This window comes from Lethenteron reissneri, chromosome 9, assembly GCF_015708825.2.
Source record: "Lethenteron reissneri isolate LAM-NWPU_2019-01 chromosome 9, ASM1570882v1, whole genome shotgun sequence".
NCBI classification, from domain to species: Eukaryota; Metazoa; Chordata; class Hyperoartia; order Petromyzontiformes; family Petromyzontidae; genus Lethenteron; species Lethenteron reissneri.
In genome coordinates, this window is record NC_083787.1 from 5,848,018 (window position 1) to 5,866,036 (window position 18,019).

General features: G+C 44.5%; 1 protein-coding gene across 1 annotated transcript; it reads right to left on the reverse strand.

Annotated features, from left to right (window-relative positions):
• Positions 1–2,491: 2,491 nt before the first annotated feature.
• On the reverse strand, positions 2,492–16,484 carry LOC133340473 (basic helix-loop-helix transcription factor scleraxis-like). The gene is made up of 2 exons (XM_061548748.1): positions 15,461–16,484; positions 2,492–5,529 (listed from the first exon to the last, which is right to left on the reverse strand). The coding sequence occupies exons 1-2, from the start codon at positions 16,133–16,135 to the stop codon at positions 5,491–5,493; spliced, it is 714 nt and encodes a 237-aa protein (XP_061404732.1). The 5' UTR covers positions 16,136–16,484; the 3' UTR covers positions 2,492–5,490.
• Between the last annotated feature and the right edge of the window lie 1,535 nt (positions 16,485–18,019).

Genomic DNA, 18,019 nt, shown 5'->3' on the forward strand with positions numbered 1-18,019 from the left:
AGAAGGGAAATAATAAAATGATAAAAATAAAACATAATAAAATACAATTGTATTTTATTATGTTTTATTTTTTTTATTTATTATCATAATAAAATACAATTGTATTTTATAATGTTAAATTTTTATTATTGTATAATTTCCCTTCTACGTGACTTTACCGAAAGAACCAAGAAGATGAATCCCTGCAGTCACGAAAGCTTTAAATCGAAATTTAAGTGGGAGTTTATTGCGCTAAATCGCGTAACATTTACCCTCGTGGTAGCACAATGACAACGACAGCGAGTGGTGTTTGCCATTGTGCTATCACCACACTTTCCCACTGCCGTCAGCCCTGCAGCGGTCGTGACGAGGAACGCGGTGTTTGGCGATGCTGGCCCGTGAGCTGCGCGCATGTTGTTCATTTCGCCACGTGGATTGAAGACGCGACAAACGTGGAGGAAGAAAATGTAACGCGAGGCTGAGGAGCGTGCAAGGGTAGCGAGCATGGAGAGAGGTGCGCGTGGTTGGAGTTCGACCGAGGGACGGGAAGTTGGAACACGTGGGTTAGAGAAGTGGGTCTCGACCTCTGTGGTCAGCGGCATGCTGGTGGCCTGCGAGATCTTAGGAAGTGGTGTGCGGAAACTTTGCAGGCGCATCCGTGGTAATCAGGAGGGGTGGTACTTATGACTCATATACATTGCCTTACATGCTAATATTCCTTTTGATCTAAGAGGATGAACAAGACCGTACAACAATGAGACGGTGCTCGCGAAAACAAAACTACGTTGACTCTTGCGTGGAGTTTGTGAAAAACCAAATCAACCTGCCGTGATTTGAGGGATGCTCAGCGAAAATTGTCCTGATAATCCGCAAAAAAATGGAATTGACCAAACGGCGTCGTCTGTTGAGTTGGAAGATGAAATGTGCGCGTGGGCAGATGGCGCCCTTAACACGACCGCAGGTGGATTGTACGGACTGCCAATGGAGATAGAATGTGTTATATCTTAAATATTGATACAGGGATAAGTTGCAGATGAATACATTTTTGGACATCCGAGCCCCCTCCCTTCACCCCCCTCGCACTGGCCAGCGTGGTGAAGTATGGTCAAACAATCCCCCCCCTCCCCCCCCCCCCCACATTACTGAAAATAATGGAGAGGACTTCATGTAGCAGTGAAATGATACAATACTTAAAATAATGCTTTTTGTTATTTTGAAGGATTTTTTAATTCGTATTTCCAATCAAATAAAAAAATATACAATTTCAAATGAGAATAAAGTTTAGATTTTATTTCAACATTCGTAAAATATAGTATTTTTTATTTATTTCACATACATTGAATGAGAAAGCTATTGCAAGCAATTAGCATCACAAAATAATCTTAACTGCAACAAAAGGCATAATCAAAACAAGGAATGATCTTGAAACAAAACAACATCAATCATTAACAGATATACACATCATACAGAGCGAATAACCCTTCGTCAAAGACACGTTCCAAAAATGTAATCTCGTGACCAGATGTCAAGGGGGAGTCGTGGTGGCGCAATGATTCACACACTGCACTATGAACCTGCTGACCCCAGTTCAATCCCGAGCCACGGCTAACGGCGGTGCCGAGTGATATCCGAACCGGTCCTGGGCGCCCCCCCCCCCCCTCCAGCCCCCTTCACCACCAACCTGAACACGACCAGCGTGGTGAATGGTCAAATAACCCCCGTGGCCCGAGAAAGTGTGGAGGAAGGCGTCGTTCCCGAGGGCTGCTGTGCGTTTGCGACTGACCAACATCGGCACACTACGGATTGCTCTCCCGGTGTTGTAAAGTCTGCTGCCAATAGTTGATTGTGACCTTCCGCATTGCCTGGATGTATTTTCTCTCACCCGGAATCTGTGTGTTTGTCTTGCTGTATACCGTGGCTACATTGTAATGTTTAAACATTGGCTGAATAGTATTTCCCTTGCTGAGGGGCTGATTGAGGACTTTCAAATACCTTTGGTGGGCAACCACACACACACACACACCCAAGTCTCTTCTGTTACTGCAACTGGCCCTTCTAAGTCACTGCAAGAGGCCCGAGCAGCAAAATAAGTGACTGAGCGTTGAACTAACATTAGAAACTCAGTGTTGATGCCAGGTGAAAAATATTCCCCTCGAGTACCCAATTAATCGAGATAAGATGATTGCAGTGATAGAAAAAAAAGTTAGTGGATCATTTATATTTCCTGCCAAACCGCAATTCGTAGGACTCGCAGTCAAAATTGTCTCCCAAGTGGCGATGTTAACACATGTCACCAGGTACTCATTCGAGGGAAGCTGAGTCGACCTAGAGGAGGCCCGGGACCGGTTCAGAGAATCGTCACCGGTGTTGGCCCGTGAGCGTCAATGGAACTGGGGTCGCGACCACGCCAGAGGAGACGCGGCAGCGACGACGGCGACGGTGACGATGCCGGTGTGTGCTGAGATCAGCGTGGGCCTCAAGACGAGCGGGACAGCTCTCCACGGGGGGGGGGGGGGGGGGCAGCAGTCGCGGGGCGGACCACGTGGAACGACTCCCGCATCGACTTCGGCACCCAAAGTCGGCAGGTCAAGGGTTGTTCAAGCTGGCCACGTGGCGGTGAGCCACGATGCGGAGACCGACCGTGCTCGACGAAGGCCCCCTGCGCTGTGCGAAAATCTCGCAGCGAGCGAGCTGTGAGCGCTGGAAAGGGCATTTGACTTTGGTGGGACGGGCGCTAAAAGCAAGACGAAGCGGGTCATTTTAAAGCGTCGAGCCCCGCGTTGGCGGTCGAGGTCGTGTTGAAATGAAGTGACGCGCTGGGTAGGTTTAGGGCATCGCACGCAAATAAATGCGCGGACATTCCAAAGTCAACTATTCGAGGCAAACTAAAGTGTTGCACTGAAATGATTGCATGCATTTCTGTCAATCAACTTTGACAAATTTATTCTAGATTTGAAGCTTTCGTGACTGCAATGATTCATATTCTTAGGTTTTTTTCGGTAAAGTCACGTAGGTAAAAAAAATAAAATTAAAATTAATAAAAGTAAAAAAGTTAAAATTAATAAAATAGAAATCACGTCATGATTTTTATTTTATTTTTATTTTACTTTTATTAATAAAAAATTTACCTACGTGTCTTTACCGAATAAACCTAAGAATTTGACAAACTGAATTGATCATAATCCATTTTTGTTACGTTTTAAGTAGTTGCAAGCGGATTTTTGTTGTTGTTGTTGTAAATAATGTAATTGTGTTATCCCATAAGAAGAACTATGGGGGCCTGGCTGAGTTCACAATATATTTTAATGAATGCTTAATCACTTTATATAATCGAGTTGTGCAACCTGTGCACAATTTACTTTAGTTTTCTACGCCAGGATGAATTTTCACGGTGCTTCTCCAACTCAACGAGCTTCACATTCTTTCCCCCACGTTTACCACCTGTCAGATGTTGGGATTGCGACGACCTTCGGCAATTTCGCTGGAAAAGATCGGTGAACGTGGAAAGGTAGACCAATGTTCGGGTGGTGAAGGTTTTGGAATTCCTGTGTAAGCAAACCGTTTTTCTCGTGAACATAAAGCAACGAGTTCAAATCCCATTGCGAGACTGCTCGCTAAAGATATTTGCCTCAACTATATTGCCAAAGGGACCCTTTTTAACCAAATAAAAATAATAATGTTCTGTAAAGCCAGGAAAGATATTAACAGCACACTTGAGGACATCTCTTCATTTTTTTTATCTCTCAAAATTTGGCCCAAGATGGAAAACTTATGTTACAGTGTGCCACTGAGTCCGATACTTGGCCACACTGGCAGAGCCTTTCCGGATCCCTCTGTTCCCAGAACCCTCACAATTTATCACTGCGCAGTTTGGATTCCCAGCAGCAGTTTGAGATTCGTGTTGTTTTCAGCTTGAATTCTTTCGACAAAGAGCACTGCTCCGGGCTGTAATGGGCTGTGATGATTTGGTAGCAGGGCCATAACTCTTTTTTTTCTTTTCCCAATCACCAAGGGAGACTAAACGTTTTCAGCTTAAACTTTGGTCCAAGGGTATTTAAATTTCCACAGAAAGAGAGGCTAGTTGTTATCCCCCCCTCGCCCCAAATCTTTTTTTTTATTAATTCCTTCTCCTTTTCCATACTTTCAGCCACCTTTCCATCAATTCCGTTAGTTTTTTTATTATTGGTAAACGTTAGTCCAATTAAGCTGTTTGCAAGTTATCTCGGCAGTAAGCTTCTCGACTCAGCTGTACGAAAAGACACGTGTATTGTTAGTATTGCTTTAACAAAGCAGGCGATGACAAACCGCACACCTGTGAACTTCGATCTACTCTGTGACATCGGAATGAGGGAGGAGGAGTTAAACCGAGTGTACGATTACATTATCGCCAAAAGGTAGTTTTTACTTTTATGATGATGTGGGAATCGACGGTGCGCAATATATTAGCTGGCACCCCATGATGACAGGTCCCGCCTCTTCAGGGGCATATGTGACCCATCTGTTCGTAAACCACTTCACTCAAACCTAATAAAACCTCAAACATAAAGTGTTGGGCCAAAAATCCCAGACAAGTTTGTTTCTTAATGTTTACTGTGAAACGGTCCGAGCACCTGGCGTTTTAAGGCCCACTCGCACACTCGGGCAAGTGTTCCCTGGCTGGTGGCAGCGCTTCTTGTACTAAAAAACAGGACTTGTACATTTTATTGCAGAGGCAAGTCAGGCACGACAACATTGCAATACCAGAACCAACGCATTCAAAACAACACGATTGAACGGCGACGTCAATCATCGCTCCACGTCAGGTAACATGAAGCACTTAAAAACCTCGCGACCTATAAATCAGCCAGCTGATCATCGGGATAACCGCCACCGGCTGAAGCCGGGGGAAAGTTGTTGCTGGCGACAATGGAACAGCAAATAAATCAGAAGACTAAGGAAAAAATCCGCGTCCGTGCACGGGCACACTTTGTTCCAGCGCTTGGCCAAAATGCGTTGCAGGGTTTTTGTTGTTGTTGTACTTCGTCAGTCTGCGATGGTACGCAGGGCAGGTTTCTCACGCACGTCAGAGGTCCTCCAGGAAGTGTCGTTCACTGTAGAAGGGCTCTTAGTGCCGGCTCCAACAGACGGAGGTTCAAATGTCCACGGCAGGAGGATCACTTGACCCCATGCACCGTTAGGGGTCACCCAGTAGCGCGTGTAGCGTGGTTGGCACGGGCCCTGGCGCAAGCAGTGAAATGGGGCCCTCCACGTACGCGTCCGCATTTTTCCTTCTTCGTATCTCCGAATTTGGGCCCCGTCAAGCCCACGGGGCGCCGGTGCAATTGCACCGCCTGCGCACTCGGCAGCTACGCCGCTTTGGTGGTGACAAAGATGCACGCGCGTTCGCGATCACCCGCGGTGAGGTACCATGTGTCACGGGAGTCCGTTGCGTCAACATTTTATACCTTCCTCTCTATTCGCGAGCGTCCGCAAACTGCTGTGGGTTTCCGAGAAAGGTAGCGTCCGTCCAGGTCATCGCTGGCTGCAGCCTTTTCTAGGAGCATCCCTGCCCTGCCAAGAAACCCACAAACACACACATGCAACAGACACAAAGACACTTTACGACGGCTGCAGTTGTGTCACCAAAGGCGTGGACGTGCGTTTTGGCTCTTGTGCTATCGGTTGTCGTTCCTATGCCATTGTTTCAGAGTGAGGCCTTCAAATTGTCCTTTGGCAAGGAAGACTTGTACAAAACTCGGTGTCAATCAGTTCAGCGCAGATGCTCAAGCGATCTGACCCAAACGCACCGCGCCACACGCACGAAGAGCAATCACATGGCAAAAGCAAAATACATCGCTGTTGTTGACATACGGCGAGTTAATTCGCGTTTTAAAAGAGCTTGTAAATGTACACAGGAATACTACAAACACGAAAAACATATTTCCTCGCAATCTTCATTATAATGAAGGACCCAGATACCAATACACTTACGAAACAATTATATTATTAAATGACAGCCCCCCCCCCCCCCCCCCTTTCTCAATGCACTGGAAGACGGTGGCCTTTCCAATTATTTTCGGTCTTGGGGGTTGCTTGACCATACTTCACCATGCTGGTCAGTGTGGGCTGGTGAAAGTGGCAAAGGGGCCAAGATCCGTTGAGATTTCACTCGTCACTGATGGCAGCCGTAGCACGGTACCGCACTCGCCATCTGAATCTTGCAGTGTTCCAACCGCTGCACCACCGCTCCAATCCCCGTGTACTTATGTAAACGTTATACTGTACGACAAATTAATAAAAGCAATTTTGCATTTACCTGTTTTAAAACAGGTGTTGTAATGAAAAGAGATTCATGTTTTTTGCTTTTGACATTAAAATCAAACCTTCCATCTCATGAAATGTGTGTTCTCCGTGAGACGTCATTAATACATCATTTTTTGTTTTGTTAGTATAAAATTTCCCGTGAAAATGGGGTGTGTATGATGCGAGATTGTCTAGTGGCGGTGTGAGACTACGCTAAGGGTGGTCTTGCACCGCAAAACACGCGAGTCCAGTCTATAGCCGGACCACCGTACTCGACTCCGTAAAATACATGCGCACCGTTGACTTATCAGTGGGAGACCGGTTAGAGTGGCGTAGCTATCGAGTGTGCAGGCGGTGCAACAGCAACCAGGGTGCACGGGACCGCAGTACCCAGACGACTGACACGAGGGCTGGCTTGCAAATGTCCACGACCGACGATGATGATGATGACCATGTTGGCGGCTGTGAACATTGAAACTAACCCAATGTTCACAACACCCTACAGAGCTGTGTTCTTCACCGATTTTCAGAGGTGGGGCCACTTTCACCGAAAAGACATCAGGGGTTTGACAGCATGATGGGGGGGTGGGGGGTCTTTTCACATTCGTGTATTGTCGGGGGCCCGCACATCAGAGGCCGCACTAAAGGCCACCAAGGGGGCCGCCAATGGCAATGAAGAACACCGATCTACAGAGAGTTGGATCGATTGCTTTGCCCTTTGCCCTGTGCACGATGTACACGGCGGAGCTCACGGCAAGGTGTGTCCCCCACGTGTCGTCAGTGCCCCCTGATGAACCCGGCCCATAGTGGTTACTGTGCGGGGTTCACAAACAGCGAGGGGAAAGATCCGCGAACGAAAGACAAAGCAGCGGGCGCAACAAAGTGTACCGAATGTTCATGACAAAGAAGACAATGAACTCTCGCATCGTCTTAACAGACTTCGAGGGCAAGTGCCGCATTTGTCTCCTCCCCAGTGGCTATGTTCCACACACACCGCACCAGGTACTCGTTTGAGGTTGAGTCGACCTAGGTGCGGCCCAGGACCGGTTCAGATAATCGTCTCTGGTGTTCGTGGCCGTGGGCGGGAATCGAACTCGGGTGGCCGGGTTCGTCGCGCAGCGAGCTTAACCGCTGCACCACCGCTCCCCAAGCAGAATACTGATATGAATTAATACATCCATCATCATCATCAGCCAAGGTCAGTCCATTGCTGGATGAAGGCCTACCCAAGCGTTACACACGAGCCGATTTCATTGCTCTATCTCCTAAATGTATCGCGTGTTCCATTCCTTGGATGTCATTCCGTTATTATTCTTGACCATATGCATGAGTACACATTGAAAAATATGACGAGTACATCCAGGCATGTTTGATTTTGTATGTCACGCTATAGGAGGCTCAGTGGTGCAGTGATTGGCGCATTGCGCCATGAATGCCGCCGACCTGAGTTTGACTGCCGGCCACAACTAACTGTTGATCTTCTTGGTTCTTTCGGTAAAGTCACGTAGAAGGGAAGTAATAAAATAATACAAATAAAACATAATAAAATTTATCTCACGACGTTTCGGCTACAACGCAAGCAGCCGTCTTCAGGTGAAGAATGAGACACTGCCAAGCTTGGAGCTTATATATAAGCTGGGTTGGAGGTGGAAGAAGAGCGCCTTAACAAAAGAATGTGCATATCAAGAGGAATTTAGCATATTCATGGGAAATGAGTAGGAGGTGGGCGGGGGGGTTTCAAAGTCATATTATGCCCATGCATTATGCAGGATCAGCAGCATCAAAGGGAGGGGGTAGGGGGTAGCATTAACAAAGGGAAGATCCTGAGCCTCCTCCTTTACCAACCTGCGTTGACCAGCGTGGTGAAGTATGGTCAAGGAACCCCCACAACCGACGCAATAGTTTATTAACAAATGAGAATTACACTATATACGCCATGCATGTTATATTTACATAATACTGCATACATTTCATTCGCCGTTGGTGTTATGTATTAAACATATGTACATCCCTATAGGCATGCAGCTCTTGGCCGCTCAGTATTATATTCCTAACCTCTGACACTGCAGTGCTTGCACACCCCCACGGGTCACCTTAGGTCACACAAATGCACATGTAAATCATCCTACGGACTGAGCTCAGATTTCAATGGACGGAGAACCGACTGAGACGAGGCAAACACAAATTAGCTATCTTCTTGGTTCTTTCGGTAAAGTCACGTAGAAGGGAAGTAATAAAATAATAAAAATAAAACATAATAAAACAATTCTCACGACGTTTCGGCCACAACGCAAGCAGCCGTCGTCAGGTGATAACCAGGTCTGTCGAGGCGACAGCGTCTGACAAATTAGCTAATTTAAAAAAAATCCATAGACTGGTTTCTGAATGATACACACAGAGATAAACACGTGCACACACACACACTCTCTTTGGCGGGGGCTGTAATTAATAACTGGGTAATTGTTATTGCAATGGATCTGGGTCGAGTGTAGTTAGGCACGGGAGGGAGGGTTTGGATCATCACCCTCCCGGGGATAATGGGGTGCCCCGTGTCACGGTGGCAGCTGTGGGAAGTTGTTTGGGAGTAAACCCCTGGCGTTACGTGAAGACAAACGAGCTGTCGACACTTGTGCCAACCGACTGTCCTGATCGTGATGATGATTGGATTGCGTGTTATGATGACCATGATGACGTTGATAATTATTGATCGATATATGAACGTGATGATGATTGGATTGCGTGTTATGATGACCATGATGACGTTGATAATTATTGATCGATATATGAACGTGATGATGATTGGATTGCGTGTTATGATGACCATGATGACGTTGATAATTATTGATCGATATATGAACGTGATGATGATTGGATTGCGTGTTATGATGACCATGATGACGTTGATAATTATTGATCGATATATGAACGTGATGATGATTGGATTGCGTGTTATGATGACCATGATGACGTTGATAATTATTGATCGATATATGAACGTGATGATGATTGGATTGCGTGTTATGATGACCATGATGACGTTGATAATTATTGATCGATATATGAACGTGATGATGATTGGATTGCGTGTTATGATGACCATGATGACGTTGATAATTATTGATCGATATATGAACGTGATGATGATTGAATTGCGTGTAATGATGACCATGATGACGTTGATAATTATTGATCGATATATGAACGTGATGATGATTGGATTGCGTGTTATGATGACCATGATGACGTTGATAATTATTGATCGATATATGAACGTGATGATGATTGGATTGCGTGTTATGATGACCATGATGACGTTGATAATTATTGATCGATATATGAACGTGATGATGATTGGATTGCGTGTTATGATGACCATGATGACGTTGATAATTATTGATCGATATATGAACGTGATGATGATTGGATTGCGTGTTATGATGACCATGATGACGTTGATAATTATTGATCGATATATGAACGTGATGATGATTGGATTGCGTGTTATGATGACCATGATGACGTTGATAATTATTGATCGATATATGAACGTGATGATGATTGGATTGCGTGTTATGATGACCATGATGACGTTGATAATTATTGATCGATATATGAACGTGATGATGATTGGATTGCGTGTTATGATGACCATGATGACGTTGATAATTATTGATCGATATATGAACGTGATGATGATTGGATTGCGTGTTATGATGACCATGATGACGTTGATAATTATTGATCGATATATGAACGTGATGATGATTGGATTGCGTGTTATGATGACCATGATGACGTTGATAATTATTGATCGATATATGAACGTGATGATGATTGGATTGCGTGTTATGATGACCATGATGACGTTGATAATTATTGATCGATATATGAACGTGATGATGATTGGATTGCGTGTTATGATGACCATGATGACGTTGATAATTATTGATCGATATATGAACGTGATGATGCTTGGATTGCGTGTTATGATGACCATGATGACGTTGATAATTTTTGATCGATATATGAACGTGATGATGCTTGGATTGCGTGTTATGATAACCATGATGACGTTGATAATTATTGATCGATATATGAACGTGATGATGATTGGATTGCGTGTTATGATGACCATGATGACGTTGATAATTATTGATCGATATATGAACGTGATGATGATTGGATTGCGTGTTATGATGACCATGATGACGTTGATAATTATTGATCGATATATGAACGTGATGATGATTGGATTGCGTGTTATGATGACCATGATGACGTTGATAATTATTGATCGATATATGAACGTGATGATGATTGGATTGCGTGTTATGATGACCATGATGACGTTGATAATTATTGATCGATATATGAACGTGATGATGATTGGATTGCGTGTTATGATGACCATGATGACGTTGATAATTATTGATCGATATATGAACGTGATGATGATTGAATTGCGTGTAATGATGACCATGATGACGTTGATAATTATTGATCGATATATGAACGTGATGATGATTGGATTGCGTGTTATGATGACCATGATGACGTTGATAATTATTGATCGATATATGAACGTGATGATGATTGGATTGCGTGTTATGATGACCATGATGACGTTGATAATTATTGATCGATATATGAACGTGATGATGATTGGATTGCGTGTTATGATGATGACGTTGATAATTATTGATCGATATATGAACGTGATGATGCGGATTTATGATTGTCAATCGTTCATAAACGATGTTGGTTGATGTACAGTGTTACGATGATTGATGTGTGATAATTATTTTTATAATCGATCATGAAGATGATGGATGGATTATCATGGTAGATGTGTGTCATGTATTATTATGATTAATATGAATATGTATGACTGAGCATGCTTAATTACTGATAATAATTCATGTGTATTATTAATAATGGTGATGTTAATGAAGACGCTAATGATGATGGAGATGAATGTGTATTATTGATGATTGCTAATTGATTATTATATCAGCACACATTGATATTTGCCATATTGTGGTGGTGATGATGTTGATTATATCAGCCCGTATTGGTTCCCTTACACTCTTACAGGGCTTCCCAAACGTTACGTGGCCATGTGTACCACTCAGCACCTTCACCGTGTCATGAGCCCGACTGCCATGATCATGCTGGGACATTGAAGAGCGCTTTTAAATGGAACGAATATCCTCGTATCGTCCTATGAAATAAGCTAAAAACTTTAGCGCTTAAGCAGGTGCACATTTGAACTATGTAATGTTGAGCTCTGTGATACTAACACACACTATATTGTTCGTATAATCGTTACATTTGAATAATAAGATAAATACGGAGTATGTCTCCGTCTCTGTAAATAAAAAATCATGTATTTCTTAAACAACTCATCAGCCGCATTGTCCTTCCTGATAGCAGTGAATAGTATCAGCAGCATCAAGGTAAGCAAACTCTAGGCCGGTTTCGACAGTGTCTCATCAGTCAGGTTTGCTTGAATCAACGCTGGTGAAATGCTTGTCATTATAGACAAGGACCCTAACCAAGGCCGTAATTATAATATATTATAAAATATTATAAAATATATATTATAATATATATTGGGGGGGGGGACACACATACACCCCCCCCCCCCCAATATTCAAATATGCTCAAAATGTCCCCCCAATATATTGCAATAAAATAGATTTCTGTTTATATGATTTTGGTTATGGTTGTACTTTATTAATTTCTAATCTCTGCCATTACATACAAATAAACAAGAAAAGGTAAAAAACTAAAAAAACAGAACAATGGAATACAATACACTATTAGACATTATTGTAAAAAATAAATAAAAAGTCCATCCTATGTGTTAGTGAATTTTAAAAAATTTTAGGCAGGAAATTCGTTTTCAAATTTAGATTTTTTTTCTGGGGGGGGGAACCCCCAGACCCCCTGGAAGATTTGGTCCCCCCCAATGTTGACTCCATGGCTACGGCCTTGACCCTAACCCCTTACAATACCGGTTGTCAGTTGGGCGCAAAAAGTTACATCGTGATACACAACTTAAAAGATTCATTAGAGTCGTTGTGAAGAATATAGCTAAGTTAAATTAGCAGACAATATGTTCAGTGATGTATCAACGTTGTAATAACCGCATAAAATGATGTAGTAAATTGGCAAATTATGTTCTTTTGGTCTTTCGGTAAAGTCACGTAGATAGGTTCAAAGAAGACAATTGCTTGTGTTGCGATCGAAACGTCGTAGTTTTTGTTACGTATTTTCTTTCAACATATCTACGTGACTTTACCGAAAGACCCAAAGAGTATGAATTCCTGCAGTCACGAAAGCTTTAAGTCAAGATTTGACTGCCAAATTATAATTATCGGGACACTTTGCGTAACCCTTTTAATATTTAAATGTGCATGTACAATGTAGGTATTGTACTATTCACATGCTTGTATGTTGCATCGACAGGGCCCTGTAGTTTAGAGATTGTGCTCTGACCAATAAAATCTGGTGAACCAGCGATATTTGTTCCGGAAGCCTGACTACTGATGAGACCTAGAAGGTCAAAATCGGTCGAATGTTTCATGTTTTTATACTTAGAACAAATGCCGCTGGTTAATATACAGTACGTTTAGAAGGCCGATGAGGCTAAACACACATTTTATTTTTTGGGGAGATGGGACAGAGAAATTAATTTATTTCTGTTTTGCTTTAACGGTGTACGATGTGTACTGTATATTGATGCATATATATCTACATTGAAAGTTACATCATTAACTAATGATCATTTTATAGTTCCCAAATTTTAAGTGTTACCGGCTGTCCATCGTAAACACAACCCCACTCACTATATGAACGTATTGTTGTTATATTGAGGTCACACCGCTACGGAGATGGAGCGATGTGCAGGGACGAGACGGATTGTGGCATTCATGCAGCAGTGGATTGATCATGGCTGCTGCTGATGATGATAGGACATACAGACCTCTTAACTGTTATAAAACAATTAGTTAGCGATGTATTGTATGAGATTACAAAAAGCCTCTTTGCGTAGGCCCTATACTGTTTCGACCGTGTATATATCGTATTCATCATCATTGCAAGCAGGTGATGAGGCATAGGTTTAAAAAGGTTCCTCTACCATCGACAACATACAGACTGTCAATCAGATTGCGGGAATGACGAATGAGTCTCAAGCACCTTTACACGGTTTATGTATCTCATTACAACGAATCTAACGCCTCACAAAAACGTGTGTTCACAAGTGATAACAGTTGTATTAATTAGTGAAATGTGTATGCTTAGAAGTGTTAGTTGCATACACATTCACAAGAACTACTAAACAACAATACTATAATTATATGAAACACTTATCATAAAGTTTGAGACAAGTCGGTCAGCAACCTTATAATAATGTGTGTACGTATAAAGTCTGACAATTAGTAGTGTGGCATTGAAACATTTAAACACAGGTGTACACACAAACATGGCATTCACATGCATCGTTCACTCAACCTTCAATTAAAAATCGTACACGATGTGTCCCGTCTTGTAACGTAAAGAAACAACAACAGCTTAACATTATCGGGTAATGGCCCTGACTATGGAGTCCCAAGAAGGATCTGAATAGGGATAATTGCTCGAAACGTGAGTTGTATATTTTGTGGTAAAAGACAATGTTCGTAAAACATGTGCACCATTGCAATGCCCTCCAGGTTCACCTTTTGAGTTAAGCATAAACGCACACAGAGGTGAAAACATGTGAACACACAAACACATATACCTCGAGCACTAACACATTTACAAATAATTTGCATACTTCTTTTCAATCGACTGCTGGATGAAGACCTCCTTAAGCGGCACCGGTTCTGGGGTGGGGTTGCTAGACTGTTTGACCATACTTAACCACGTCGGTCAATGCGGCCAGGACCTTGCTCAGATATCACTTGCCACTGATTCTATCCGTAGCGGGGAATCGAACTCGGGTCGCCGAGTTCGTAACACAGTGCGGTAACCACTGCCCCACCGCCTCTACTGCAAGCACGACTCACTTTCAGCCCAATGTCAATTCACTGCTAGGTGACGCCCTCCCCATGCCGTGTCGGTCACGAGGGTTGTTCACGGCTAACATCGGTGATAACTTAACGCCTCCTGAGCCCAACTTCCCATAAGCCACAGTGACCAGCGTGGCGAAGTATGGCCAAACAACCTCCAAGCATTTACACTATGAGACATCTCCTTTACCAGTGGAAAAATATAGTAATAGGTTTTTACCCTTTCAACTGGTACAAAAACTGACACCTTTATACAAGGGATCAACTTCAAGGACAGTGCATATAATTATCATTATCAGAGTTGCTTCTTTTTGTTTGCATTTTGACTGCTAGTGTTGTGGTTATTGCAAACATGATCCCTTGTATAAAGGTGTCAGTTTTTGTACCAGTTGAAAGGGTCAAAACCTATTACTAAACCTCCAAGCACTAAATGTTCGCACACCAAAAATTCGGGATGACTCGGTGGCGCGAAGGAACGTTTTGCGCGGTGCGCTATGAACCCGGTGACCCGAATTCGACATTCCCCAGACCACGGCCAACATCAACGGTGGGCAAATGCATTGGAAAGATGTGATTAACCATGCAAAAAAGATTTAACTACACTTATTTGGACCATCTTATTTGACAGACAACTATTACAGGTTATTGATAGACAGCCAGTTTTGTTTTACCAGGTTTAGTTTTTTCTTTTTTCACACTTTTGTTATGTAGGCTAGTCGTAGTCACAAACCGCACCTCTCCATAACAAAGGCTCAGTATTTTGTTATGCAGTTTATTCTTAGTCTTACGCCTCACCTTACCATATTAATAAAAAGTGTGCCGTACTTGGCCCTTCCCCTCTTCAACCATTATATATACGGAGTGGTAGCTCTTGTAATCTCTCATTTACTTGATACAGCTGTCGTGGCTGTGACGGTTCCACCTGAAGACGGAAGCTTGTGTTGCCTCCGAAACGTCGTGATTTTTATTTTATTTTTATTTTATTAATTTAAATTTTTTACCTACGTGACTTTACCGAAAAAACCTAAGAATATGAATCAGAACCCGGTCCCGTGCCCTTCTTCCCGTTAGTCATTACGGCACTCGTGACAGCACACAGCGACTCATAGAAATCCGCACCGCGTGCGAGGGCTTCATCTCACCACTCGGCGCTGGTCACTCAGACAGAAGGTGCAGATAATCCGCGGCTCCCCTGCGCAGATACTCGCCGCCGTCGCTGCCGCCGATGCTGTCGATCCCTGCATCGCTCGGGTGACCTGCACGCCTCCCCCTCCTCCTCCTCCGCCGTGCTGCTGCTGCTGCCCGCAAGGCTGCCCGGCCAGCAAGGTGTTGCCCAGGTGCGCGATGTAGCTTGATGCCAGCAGCAGCGTCTCCAGCTTTGAGAGTTTCCTGTCGGCCGGCTCGGTGGGGATGAGAGTCCGCAGAGCCGTGAAAGCGGAATTTACGGATTGCGTTCGGTCCCTCTCGCGGGCATTGGCCGCTCGCCTCTGCGGTCCGCACGGCACCATCACCTCCTGCTGCTGTTGCTGCTGCTGTTGCTGATGATGATGCTGCTGCTGCTGCTGCTGATGATGATGGTTATGATTGTGTTGCAGATGCAGGCTCGTGCTGCTCCACTGATGCGCGCGCCTCGCCGACTCCGTGCAGCTCAAGTCGTCTTGGCCAGGGTTGTTGCAGTCACCGATGTCTTCCTCGGAAGCGCCGCTGCTGTTGCTGTCTCCCGCATAGCCAGCAGCAGCTGCTGCAGCTGCGGCCACGGACTGCAGCTGGAGGTCGGTCTGAAGCAAGGGGCTTTGGTACAGCGCGGCGCGGAACATGGCTGCATTCAAACGCGAGAGGGATGATGATGGTGGTCGTGATGATAATGACAGTGCTGATGATGACAGCGATGATGGCACAAATGATCGTGATACTGCTGCCAATCGTTGGGAGTGATAACAATAACGACGAGGCTGTTAACGATAGTAAATGTTGACGATGATCTCAACGACAGAGCATCCGCGGTGCGATGCTAGAGAGTGGTGCGCGTGGTGCGACGCCGGTTGTGCCGTGAATTTATCCCCACACTCTCACACACGCACGCACGCACGTGCATCGACTTTCTCTAAGAGAGGGACTGTGAAGAGAGAGAGAGGGAGAGGGGGTCCCGGTGGCGGGGAGGGCTTGCGTTCACTGCCGCTGGGAGCTCAGTGGGGGGAGGTCAATATATAGATGGGGCTGGCCGGGCGAGCGTAGCACGGCTCCACGTGGATTCATCATCAGACACGTGTGTGAGGCCAGCCACGGGGTGACGTCTCGGTACGCTCCTCCAACGCCGTCTATAGCTTTGCGGTGGAGCGGAGGAACGCACGGTGGGGTGGGGGGGTAGTGCGCAAAGCAACGAACCCCAAGCAGCCCAAGTTCGATACCCGCATCAGGGTCACGAGCGTCATCGGTGACAATGATCATCCGAACCGATTCTGTGCGCACCACCCCCTCCCACCCACCCACCCACCACCACTCACTTTGCCAATCCGCACGAACCAGAGTGGGGTAAGCGTTGCCAAACAGCCACACACCCCCACGACGGATCCGGCGTGCGGAAGTCTTCGTCCAAAAAATTGTTTGGCTCAGATGTCCCACGGCACGTATGCAGAATAGGGGGGGTGGGGGTAGAGGCGGTGGTGCAGTGGTTAGCGCGTTGCTAACCACTGCACCGCCGAGCAGAGTTGGATTCCCGACCCATCAGTGTTGAGTCATATCTAAATCTGTCCTAGGGGGAGGGGGTGGGCTCAGACCCACCACGCTTGACCATCGTGGTGAAGTAAGATCAATAACAGCCCCGTGACCGACACAGCACGGGGTGGCCTTTATCCACTGGTGGATTGAGAACGGCTGGAATGTATAACTTATTAATTCAGACTCTGTCTCCTCGACAGACCTGTTCTCCACCTGAGGACGGCTACTTGCGTTGTGGCCGAAACGTCGTGAGAATTATTTCATTATGTTTTATTTTTATTATTTTATTATTTCAATTCTACGTGACTTTACCGAAAGAACCAAGAAGATGAATCCTTGCAGTCACGAAAGCTTTAAATCGAAATATAACTTATTAAGTGTTTTATAACTCTGCTCTCAGGGCACCTTGCTTGCGCTTAATTAACCATGATAACGTACACACACAACATATATACATGTAGAATGCTTAAAGTTGTCAGAGTTGCAGCACAATACGCCGTTGTACTATATATCTTATACGTCTATGCTACCCGCTTTCACCAACCCGCACTTACGCAGTGTGGTGAAGTATGGTCAAATTGTCCTCACGGTTGGCTACGCGGGGTATGAAAGAAGTTCAACATAGATTACATACGACACACACAGCGTGGGGAGGCCCTCATCCAGCAGTGGATTGTCTAAAGGGCTGTACATGTACAGCACTTATAGTCAGTTGGAGCCACTTAACACTCATAGTGAATAGTATTTATTTAATTCACCCCTTAATCACCACCGAACACGTTCAATCCGCTGTTGGATGGTCATCTCCCAAAGCCGCTGCCGCACTACTTTATAAAATGTTGAATGTGTCACTTATAATTAGTATTCAATATAATGTTTCACTGGGCCACTTGCATTGAAGAGTATTATAGCAACGTCTCAAGTATTTAAAGTATTTAGGGGTAATTTATTATTATATTTATAATTGCTCCCAATCAGGGCCG

Bases quoted from the DNA above. Each gene is read 5' to 3' on its own strand.
- LOC133340473 (XM_061548748.1), bottom strand. From the start codon at position 16,135: ATGTTCCGCGCCGCGCTGTACCAAAGCCCCTTGCTTCAGACCGACCTC. The intron at 5,530-15,460 runs GTGAGATGAAGC...GTTTCTTGGCAG, and splicing joins TGAGTGACCAGCGCCGAGTG to GGCAGGGATGCTCCTAGAAA.